Source organism: Protomyctophum bolini, assembly GCF_963924005.1.
Source record: "Protomyctophum bolini genome assembly, chromosome: 5".
Lineage (NCBI taxonomy): Eukaryota > Metazoa > Chordata > Actinopteri > Myctophiformes > Myctophidae > Protomyctophum > Protomyctophum bolini.
The window spans coordinates 24,450,299-24,462,258 of record NC_137866.1 but is presented as its reverse complement, the minus strand read 5'-3'; the positions used below and the strand labels follow the sequence as shown (position 1 = coordinate 24,462,258).

The following is an 11,960-nucleotide window of genomic DNA, read 5'->3' as shown; positions in this document are numbered from 1 at the left end:
ACTGCATGGTTATTTTTTGGTTAAGCCATTTAGACCAGTTCGATTCTAAAGACGGCCAATGCCGTCATCACAAATTGATGACGTCAGCACAAGTGGCCATGGCCGTTTTAAGCCCAATGAGTGTTTTTTCCCCCAAAACTAATGCTTGGAATGGATTCAGCATCATGAAAACCCCCTAGCATTATGAAATTTTGAATATTTTGCCTTCTTTAGGTTGTTAATGGTATGGTCACATACAGTATTGCAATTATGAAAATTGCTCAACATATGCAAGTTAGCATCCGGCAGTTTCTACATGCTGGGGACCCGTACTAAACATTTCTAACATAAAATGTTGGCGTACTCAACATGTCCGGGTTCACTACTACTAGGCTATTAGGGAGAAAAAGGGTAAACATTGGCTGCTACATTATTGGGGAAAAAAGGTATGGATAGAATATGTAAGGGATAATGTATGGCTAGGTGGTCGCCCGCCTCGGTGGTTAAACTCCCTGAAGGTGAATTATCTCCCGACAAATGACCACCTAGCCAGATATTATCCCGCTTATTGCATGGCTACCTGATATAAATTAATACATTGACCCCAAAGGCCAAAACACAACAAAAAAAGTATTCCATAAGTTTGCGCTGGCTGCGTCTGCTCAGCTGCAGGGCTGCAGCACTGTCGGAAAACAAGGAAGTGAATTGATCAAATAGAATCCATTTTCGGGTCCTGCTTCGTCTATTTCTCGCTCAAATGTTTTCAAAAACATTCTTGAGAGCAATGTTTTGCTGTAAAGGACATTGTGTGTCACTAGTGTGTGTGTGTGTGTGTGTGTGTGTGTGTGTGTGTGTGTGTGTGTGTGTGTGTGTGTGTGTGTTTACATGACTGTCATGTTGGAAACGGCAGTAAATCAAGCGGGGCGCAGCCACGCAGCTGGTGCTCAGAGGGTTTGATTAGGCAGAGGTCTGTTATAAAGCGGAGCGGTCATTATCATCACATAACTCACCGCTGAATTCAGCGATTGACCAATCAGAATCAAGCATTCAACCAAGCCATGTAATAAAAATAAATAATCTATCTAGTCATGATCTATGTATATGGTTAAAGCAGTGAATAAAAATGACATGTATTGACATGGTGCTACAAGTGTAAGGTGGTGAGAATGAATGCGAGTGCGAATGGTACTTAACCCATTCTGGGCGGGCACCCCTTTTGGTGTTAGCATTACGTTATGCTTTAGCTATTTAAAAATAGCAGATCTACAAGCTCATAGCGCGCCACCGAGTGGCGCGCTACGAGCTTGTAGGTCTGCTATTTTTGAAAAATAAAAATAACCTACTTTTAGTTTATTTGTTTTTGAGGGGCGCTAGTCCCTCCTATGCCCGGCTTTGTGTGTTTGTGTGAATCATAGCCATGATTTGAATGATCCTGGCTAAATATATTTGTGCGTGTGTGTGTCTACAGAGTGGATGGAAAGGACGTGATAAGTGTTCCTCAGCGTCGACTGTCCTTTGACTGTAAGACGTCCAGACCAGTGTTCAGTCAACAGAGTGATGTCATCAGCCACACCACCAGCCGGGACAACATTGAAAAGGTACATATACTGTGGTTTGCGATTGAGCACCCTCTGTTGTTAGTAGGTTCTCAAATAACTCATTTAGAGTTTGAAAGCTTCTAAATCCTGACAGTTTTCTGAAATACCTAATGTTTCTGTATCCGTGGTACTCAATATTTCATGTCAAGGACCCCAGAAACAATATGTAATTTGCCGCCGACCCCCATCTGGAAATATGTTGTTCCAGGGACACCCTCAGAAGCAATGATTTGAGTTAAAAACGTTACGCTCTGAAAGAATATATATTCAAAGATTTGTGCCACAGACATACAAGCTCGTAGCGCACTACTCGTGGTGCGCTATGAGCTTGTAGATCTGCTGTTTTTCAATAGCTAAAGTATAACATAATGCTTAAAACACCAAATGGGTTAACTCATCTACATTGTTAAACGAAGGATATGGAACACAGACACACTGCTGTATTATACTGTACTACTGTAGAGTGTAAGACAGGGATACTCAAATAGATTTACCTGTGGGCCACATTACAAAAATGGCAAGGGGCCAGGGGCCAGTAGATAAAATTACGACATTAATGATACTTGATAACTTCTCTCTTTCAATTGCTTTATTTTCGCAAAATGTATCAAAGTACAATGTGCATGCACACAATATGTAAATAAATAAATGTGTTACATTTTCTTGCATAAACACAAAGAGCTGTTTCCATAACTGCACAAATTATTGCACATAACATGAGTAGCTGTTATAATAACATAACATGAGTAGCTCTTTGCCTGCCTGCCTGCCTGCCTGCCTGCCTGCCTGCCTGCCTGTCTGTCTGTCTGTCTGTCCATGAGTAGTTATTTGTCTGTCTGTCAATGAGTAGCTGTCTTACTGTCTGCCTGTCTATGAGTAGCTGTCTGCCTGCCTGTCTATGAGTAGCTGTCTGTCTGTCTGCCTGCCTGTCCAATTCTCCATGAGTAGCTGTCTGTCTGTCTGCCTGTCTATGAGTAGCTGTCTGCCTGCCTGCCAGCCAGCAAGTTGGTTAACAGAAAATAAATTGTTATGGCTGAGTAAAATAAAATACAATAAACACAATTTGCCTGATAATAGATTACCCAGCTATGACCTTTTTCATGAAAAAAAATGAGTAGTGATATGGCTGACTGAGTAAAATAAAACAATCTACCAGATTTATTTATTTTTATTTCATTTTCCAGATTTTTTTTTCTTCTTTTTTTTAGATTTTCATTGGTGGGCCAGTCATAATGGTCTGAGGTTGAGTATCACTGTCGTACGGCATACTATAGCGCGTTTTTCATCATTTTTGATTATTTGACAAAAATTTAAATTGGAAATTGCGGAAATTGGAAATTGAAAAAAAAAAAAAAACGATGGGTTATAGCCCATGTTTTTTGAAATTTTGAAGAAAAAAAGTTAGCCTCGTTTCTCATCATTTTGGACCATGGGCTATAGCCCATATCGTACGGCATACTATAGCGCGCTGTTTTTCATCATTTTTGAGGAATTGAAAAAAATGACGAAATGACAAAAACGATGGGTTATAGCCCATGTTTTTTGAAATTTTGAAAAAAAAAGTTAGCCTCGTTTCTCATCATTTTGGACCGTGGGCTATAGCCCATATCGTACGGCATACTGTAGCGCGCAGTTTTTCATCATTTTTGAAGATTTGAAAAAAATGACGAAATGACAAAAACGATGGGTTATAGCCCATGTTTTTTGAAATTTTGAAAAAAAAAGTTATCCTTGTTTCTCATCATTTTGGACCATGGGCTATAGCCCATATCGTACGGCATACTATAGCGCGCCGTTTTTCATCATTTTTGATGATTTGACAAAAATGAAAAAATGAAAAAAACGATGGGTTATAGCCCATGTTTTTTGAAATTTTGGAAAAAAAAGTTAGCCTCGTTTCTCATCATTTTGGACCATGGGCTATAGCCCATATCGTACGGCATACTATAGCGCGCCGTTTTTCATCATTTTTGATGATTTGACAAAAATGAAAAAATAAAAAAAACGATGGGTTATAGCCCATGTTTTTTTAAATTTTGGAAAAAAAAGTTTGCCTCGTTTCTCATCATTTTGGACCATGGGCTATAGCCCATATCGTACGACATACTATAGCGCGCAGTTTTTCATCATTTTTGATGATTTGACAAAAATGAATAAAAGGAAAAAAACGATGGGTTATAGCCCATGTTTTTTGAATTTTTGAAAAAAAAAGTTAGCCTCGTTTCTCATCATTTTGGACCGTGGGCTATAGCCCATATCGTACGGCATACTATAGCGCGCAGTTTTTCATCATTTTTGAAGATTTGAAAAAAATGACAAAATGACAAAAACGATGGGTTATAGCCCATGTTTTTTGAAATTTTGGAAAAAAAAGTTATCCTTGTTTCTCATCATTTTGGACCATGGGCTATAGCCCATATCGTACGGCATACTATAGCGCGCCGTTTTTCATCATTTTTGAGGATTTGACAAAAATGAAAAAATGAAAAAAACGATGGGTTATAGCCCATGTTTTTTGAAATTTTGGAAAAAAAAGTTAGCCTCGTTTCTCATCATTTTGGACCATGGGCTATAGCCCATATCGTACGGCATACTATAGCGCGCCGTTTTTCATCATTTTTGATGATTTGACAAAAATGACGAAATGACAAAAACGATGGGTTATAGCCCATGTTTTTTGAAATTTTGAAAAAAAAAGTTATCCTTGTTTCTCATCATTTTGGACCATGGGCTATAGCCCATATCGTACGACATACTATAGCGCACAGTTTTTCATCATTTTTGATGATTTGACAAAAATGAATAAAAGGAAAAAAACGATGGGTTATAGCCCATGTTTTTTGAAATTTTGGGAAAAAAAGTTAGCCTCGTTTCTCATCATTTTGGACCATGGGCTATAGCCCATATCGTACGGCATACTATAGCGCACAGTTTTTCATCATTTTTGATGATTTGACAAAAATGAATAAAAGGAAAAAAACGATGGGTTATAGCCCATGTTTTTTGAAATTTTGGGAAAAAAAGTTAGCCTCGTTTCTCATCATTTTGGACCATGGGCTATAGCCCATATCGTACTGTAAGACAACCACTGAGAAAACACAAGATGATGATGCAGTTGATGACTCCCATCTAATGTTTTTAATGTTCAAAATATTTCATCAGCGGAAGTATGTACTGTAGGCTTTCAAACAGTGTTAATGAACATCTGATGTCATCAAACACATTTCAGCTGAGTTGAACTGGGTGGGTTCACTGTTAAATTTCATTTTTTCGTTTTACACAGGGATCAGATGGAATCACCAATGTAACATCTGATGAAAACCTTGCAGATCCAGTTCATCCACAGCACTTTGCAGGTAACAAGGACGCCTACTAGGAATGTATCTGTGCTGAGTAGGCATGTAACGATACACTCAACTCACGATACGATACGTATCACGATATGAGGTTTCACGATATTTTCAACACAATTATTTTCCAGACAAATGGCCGAAAAATATATATTTTAAAATAATTTATCTTCCCCCCAAGCTTTTTTCACAATTTTTATTTAACTACATTGCAAAAGTAGCATTACTTTTCATGTAAAATCACTTAATTTCTGGGCAACAACTGTAAACATGCTTTCATGTTTAAACCTAGCTCGAGTTAACATTTCTTCTTTTCTTTGATGGCATCTTAGGATAGATGTAGACCTATGGTATTTGACAGTGCAGAAACATAATTGCCTTCCTTGATGTATTAATGAGCATCAATAACGACCATCACCTGCATGTCACAGACACACACAGCTCCCCTCTGCAGGCCTCTACTACTGAAAGTGACTGCATGGAGGTCTCATTTTTTGTTTGTTTTGAAAATCAATATACATTTTTAATAATATCATTTTTATATATGAATCGATATTCATATATATATGTATATATCGATATACGATATATCGTTACATGCCTAGTAGCCTCGGAAACCCAGACGTTTTTATTTCCAGGGAGGAAAAAAAAGTGTGGGTCTGAGTCCACTACAATTCGGCATAGAGTAGCGCAAGCATTGCTCACTCTCTGCTGATTTCTGATTGTCTGCACCTTTGTAAAATTGACATACACACGCACACATGTACACACACACGCTCCTCTCTCTCTCTGTCGCTCTAAGTAATTAGTCTCATGTCGCGCAGCTGCGCATATATTCTCCCGGCGTATCCTGCCTATGCCATAAAAAGAATAGGTGAGTTCCAGGCTACATGCCTAGTGCTGAGGAAACAAAAACAAAAAAAGAATATTATTGAATTGTTCTCGTCTCGTCTCATGCCCTCCCCTCCTCCTCCCTCTCCTCATGGTACCAGGTTCCGGTGCGTCCACATACACTCTGGACAGCGGCATCGGCACCTTCCCTCTGCCTGACTGCAGCAGCAGCGGGGGGGCGGCGGGGAGAAGCCTGTCGAAGGCGCGGGCGGGGGCCGGGGCCGAGCACCACCACGCCTCCTCTGGCTCCCCGGGAAAGGTGGCGCGCCGCGCCCGCACCCTGGACCGGGAGATGCAGAGCTCCCAGGAGGAGTGCTATGCCCCACACCACCGACAGCTGATCCCCACCATTCAGTACAGCTCCATGCTGGAGGGGGGGCGGGGCACCGGAAATGTCATCCGTGAAGGTATTATTGCACTGAGACCCGTTTAGACCCGAGGACCATTCTACAAAATGTCTTCTAAATGTTGACAGTTTTCTGGAAAAACCCCATGTTTCTATGTCAGTAGTTCTCAAACATTTTCTTGTGAAGGACCCCCGAAAATATATGTAATTGGCCTCCGACCCCCATCTGAACATATTATGTTGTTCCAGGGACCCTCCCAGAAACAAAAATTTGAGTTAAAAAACGTTTGCTCTGAAAAAATATATATTCCAAATTTGCGCCACATTTTCACGATTTAAAAAAAAATTGTAATTTTTCAATAACTAAAGTATAACGTAATGTTTAAAACACCAAAAGGGGTTCCCGCGCAAAATGGTTTAAAGTAGAAATGCAATATTTCTCTATTTATTTTGTTTTCTGGCTTCTGTCATTTCGCTTGTTATTTCTTTATGAATTGTGTTACGCTACAAACTGTTATACCCACTGCACAAAATACCAGGGTTCAACCAAAGCCACATAGGATAATCTGGATGCCTATTGATATCCTAATTTGCTGTAATGCCATGGATATAGCGCTTCATCTTTTTTTTTTTCTTCAGCTCTAATTAGTATGTGCATGGCATTGACCTTGGAATACATTAAGTTGTTTTTTATTTCCTTTGAATCTGCTCAAGGGGGATTTTGGAAGAAAGTAATCCATTTAACTGTTAAATGATCATTGTCACCTTGTTCTTCATGGATTATTCTTTTTTTGGAGATGCACTTTATGTTTTATGCACATTAGAGAGAGAGAGAGATAAGTATACTACTATGTACTAACTGAACTGTAGAAGTCAGTAGTATGTATATTAGTCAAGTTAACTTAGTCAATGTCAATGATGTGACACTCATTTGTTTGTGTCCATATGTGTTTAAAAGAGACCAAACGTAATTAACACTGGGTAATGAAAGCTTAAAAAATATAGTGGACATGACATTTCGAGCCTCACTTCTCGGAAAGACGACATTTAAAAGAGAGACAAAAGTTTTAATATTCAAGTGTACAATTATCTTCATTTCAGATTCCTAGAGTTGTTGCCTGGTTTCTGAATTGTGTGTTTACTGGGATAATGATGGAAGATTGTCTAGATTTGTAAGTGTTGAATGGGTGGAAGCATGTCTTGTACAAGGGTGTTGCTTGCTGAAACATCTACAAGCCAATAACCTTTAGATGCGTCATGCATTGCCATGCTTTTTTTTGTTTGTAAGTCACTCTGCATCTGTAAATTGTATTCAATATTTCCGAATGTCTTTTCAAATGGCACGAAACCAACATGACTACAAAATGTATACTTTTTAACAAACCCGATACATGCCTTTTAAGGATTTTAAAATGTGTTATCTTGCCAACCCCATTCTGTCACTGACCCACTGCCACAAAAAATAAAAAATCATCCTAGGCTGTGTGAGGGATGTTGAGTAGTACAGAACGAGAACGGCTTGACACGTCAATGAACTCTTTTTGTTTTTTCTTTTTTTTTGAATGGAAGCTATCTATTTTGTCTACAGACAAGGAGGCCCATGGAGCAAACATGTTCTCCCCCCGCTCCAAGACGTGGACCTTCCCCAACTTGAAGGCCCCTGCGGGGCCCGCTGAGGTGTACCTCGCCGTGGAAGAGGAGGAGGAAGAGACTGTGTCCTACGGATCTCCATTTAGAGGGGTGAGTTTGACATGATGGATCATTATTTTCAGTAACATCTCGATTTGTTTCAAACCAAGCTGAATTGAGCTTTGAGGGTTTTTTTGTGACACTAACATGTGTCACATTTGTCATTGACATTGAAAGGAGAATTCACGTCATAATTATGTCTGAACAAATCGACTTTTTGTGGCAACACAAACATTAAATGCCATTGACAATAAAAAGATAATTTACGTCATATGTGGACGAGCAAATCGTCTCTTTGGTCGTAACACAAACATTAAATGCCATTGACAATGAATGGAGAATTTACGTCATATGTGGACGAGCAAATCGTCTCTTTGGTCGTAACACAAACATTAAATGCCATTGACAATGAATGGAGAATTTACGTGTCTATCGCCTTCCCAAACACAGTGCAACTGTTTTAATTCAGCTCTGGGCATATATATATATATATATATATATATATATATATATATATATATGAGACAAAAAGGGTACTCCTGCACATCCAAAAAGACCCGTGGGAGGTGCAAGTCTAGTTAGCAGGCATAGACATCAAAAAGGGAAAAAACCTTCCAAGGAAGGGACTGCACACTCCAGGGAACAGAGACAGACAACTTACTGCATCAACTTATTTATTAGCATGACGCGTTTCGCCGTGAGCCGTGAGCTTATACAGTATACACACACAGTCACACACGCACACACACACACACACACACACACACACACACACACACACACACACACACACACACATATATATATCACATAACTTCAGTTGTCATCTTACAGATCATGGTGAAAAGATAAGTTTCATTTTTTAAACATTGTATCATGGTTAAAAGATAATAATATAAGTTGACAGATTTATTCATTCATTCATTTTAATTGGATGATGTAGGACGACAAGAGTGCCCCTCACTTCACATGGGTGTGATTTTTGAGTGGTGCAACCACTCCTACAACCAGCAATGTCCGTGTACACCTATGTGTGGTTAACCTATGTGACGTTAATGAGCCAGTATAATGAGTACCAGTAGGGGCGCTGTTGCCAGAAACAGAGAGAGAGAGAGAGAGAGAGATAGTATTAGTGCTGCACACACTGTTGTCTGCTAATGAGAGAGAGAGAGGGGGGAGAGAGGGAGAGATGAGAGGAGGGGGGGAGAGGGGAGTTGCACCACTCAGTTCACACGGGTGTGATTTTTTTTTAGTACACAGTACAGCCAGACAGTGACAATGGCGTTTAGGACAATGTTTGCAGCATGTTATAGGGAATTCTCCATGCCAGCAACACCACACTGGAAATACTTTAGCAGTCAGAGGAGAAGCAGTTAAGTAGGTCTATCTATGGTTTCTAACCCTGCACTCACAGCTTGCATAAATGTAGAAACACAGCAGTGCATTCTCCCCTTGGAAATGAATTATTAATGCCGTGAATATTAAGGATTCACAATTGGATGATTCCCGTAAGCATTTTGTTCTCACCTAAACTTTTTACGTAACTGTGATGTGTGACTGAAAATGTGCTATGCCTCTCTGCATCTGCACAGAGTGTGAAGCCCGGAGGTCCCTCTTCCGGGCATGTGGTTGACCCAGGCAGCCTGCCCGTCCCTGCACAATCGGGGCTGAGCCGCAGAGGAAAGACTCGTACTCCCAGTGTCCCTGAGATGAGCAGGGAGGCAGGGCTGGAGCTCCTGAGGGAACGACCCGAGGAGGCCCTCTCCCCCAGTCGTCCTCAGGTCCTAGAGACCCCCGAGTCGCTCAGCGATTCTCTCTACGACAGCCTGTCGTCCTGCGGCAGCCAGGGATAACAGAACTGGAGGGGGGGGGGGGGGGGTCTTAAGGACAGGCAAATGTTGATCTGAAGCCTAATTTATACTTTGTTGCACTTCCGTGACACTCACTATTGTTTTGTGGTTTGTGGCGCAATCTTACAACAGAGTATAGATTAGTCATAATTCCCAAAACTTGATGACACAAGATAGCCGAGCAAACCCTTTTTAACATCGCCCTTGATTGCAAGCTGTACTGTGATGCTGCTGAAATCGTCATCTTTGGGGCAACATGGAAAATAATTGTGCTCTGCAGAAGTCCCCAAGTACATTCTCATGATGATGCCAACTCGTCATCATCAGCTCTTCAACTCTGTCGCTACTGGAAGGATTGATTGATGGATTCTCGCCTCAGGATTTCTAATAAACACAAAGCCAAAAGCCACCCAAATGATAAAAGGTTGTTCACCTTCACTTTTTTCATATAATTAAATTGACTGTGGACACTTAACGGTAATCAAAAATGTATGCTTACCCAACTCCAAAAGGTGTGGGCAAGATAAAAGATTATCATACGCAAAACTGTCACGCCAGATTGAAAGAAAGAAACCTTTTCTTTAGCTGAATTTTGCCCTCATTCGTTTTTTTCTTTTCTTTTCTTTTCTGAGCCTTTTATCAGGATTTGTATTAGGTATTTCTTGGCAGCAATAACTCGCTGGCCATTTCAATAACTGATATAACTGTACCAATGATTCCATTTTGTTTTCAACATCAGTTCACTACATAATGTACTTGAGAAATAGTATTTCCTTATTGTGCTCCTAGAAGGGGAAAAAAGAATGTTCATGTCTGTGACTCTTAATTGCTAAACTCATGCATCACAATTTTAATGTATAAACAATTTATTGATCATGTTGAGATTATTTCTTCTTCTGCGTCTGATAAGGTCGCCAGAATATGTCTGTTTAAATCATAATACGTTCAAAGGTAATATATACCAGCAATAATATCATAGAAAAAAGAGAAATGGCTACACTATTCAATGAATATGTATTTCTATTATTTATTTAAGTGAAATGTACATCATTTGCAATTGTCATCTTTTTTTGTAATCTTGAAATTTGTGTCTCATTGCTTTAATAGTAGATTATGTTCATATTTTATGTCAAAACATCTCTGTTGCTGTCTGTTCCCTAGCTAATAGAGGTTGTATGTACCAACTGCCGGTTTTTCAACTTTCTAATTAAACTGTTTTGATTTAGTTCTTGTGTTGGTAGTCATTGGCAGACAGACATTGTCAGTTTTTACATTGCACACCATGGGCTATAGCCCATATCGTACGGCATACTATAGCACGCCGTTTTTCATCATTTTGGAGGATTTGAAAAAAATGAAAAAATAAAAAAAACGATGGGTTATAGCCCATGTTTTTTTAAATTTTGAAAAAAAAAGTTAGCCTCGTTTCTCATCATTTTGGACCATGGGCTATAGCCCATATCGTACGGCATACTATAGCACGCCGTTTTTCATCATTTTGGAGGATTTGAAAAAAATGAAAAAATAAAAAAACGATGGGTTATAGCCCATGTTTTTTGAAATTTTGAAAAAAAAAGTTAGCCTCGTTTCTCCTCATTTTGGACCATGGGCTATAGCCCATATCGTACGGCATACTATAGCACGCCGTTTTTCATCATTTTGGAGGATTAGAAAAAAATAAAAAAAACGATGGGTTATAGCCCATGTTTTTTGAAATTTTGAAAAAAAAAGTTAGCCTCGTTTCTCATCATTTTGGACCATGGGCTATAGCCCATATCGTACGGCATACTATAGCACGCCGTTTTTCATCATTTTGGAGGATTTGAAAAAAATGAAAAAATAAAAAAACGATGGGTTATAGCCCATGTTTTTTGAAATTTTGAAAAAAAAAAGTTAGCCTCGTTTCTCATCATTTTGGACCATGGGCTATAGCCCATATCGTACGGCATACTATAGCACACCGTTTTTCATCATTTTGGAGGATTAGAAAAAAATGAAAAAATAAAAAAACGATGGGTTATAGCCCATGTTTTTTGAAATTTTGAAAAAAAAAGTAAGCCTCGTTTCTCATCATTTTGGACCATGGGCTATAGCCCATATCGTACGGCATACTATAGCACGCCGTTTTTCATCATTTTGGAGGATTAGAAAAAAATGAAAAAATAAAAAAACGATGGGTTATAGCCCATGTTTTTTGAAATTTTGAAAAAAAAAGTTAGCCTCGTTTCTCATCATTTTGGACCTTGGGCTATAGCCC

At 39.3% G+C, this 11,960-nt stretch overlaps 1 protein-coding gene across 6 annotated transcripts in view; it reads left to right on the top strand.

Moving 5' to 3' along the window:
- The window catches only part of nckap5l (NCK-associated protein 5-like), a 54,232-nt gene extending 43,303 nt beyond the window's left edge, over positions 1–10,929 (top strand). For 5 of the 6 annotated variants that reach the window (XM_080762745.1, XM_080762747.1, XM_080762748.1 and 2 more), the window contains 5 exons: positions 1,448–1,577; positions 4,861–4,933; positions 5,920–6,225; positions 7,753–7,904; positions 9,446–10,929. In XM_080762745.1, coding sequence (XP_080618871.1) covers positions 1,448–1,577; positions 4,861–4,933; positions 5,920–6,225; positions 7,753–7,904; positions 9,446–9,706 — 922 coding nt within the window. In that variant the 3' untranslated portion in view covers positions 9,707–10,929. Of the gene's footprint in view, positions 1–1,447; positions 1,578–4,860; positions 4,934–5,919; positions 6,226–7,733; positions 7,905–9,445 lie in introns of all 6 variants that reach the window. The other variant, XR_013963998.1, reaches the window with a different exon arrangement.
- Positions 10,930–11,960: the final 1,031 nt, after the last annotated feature.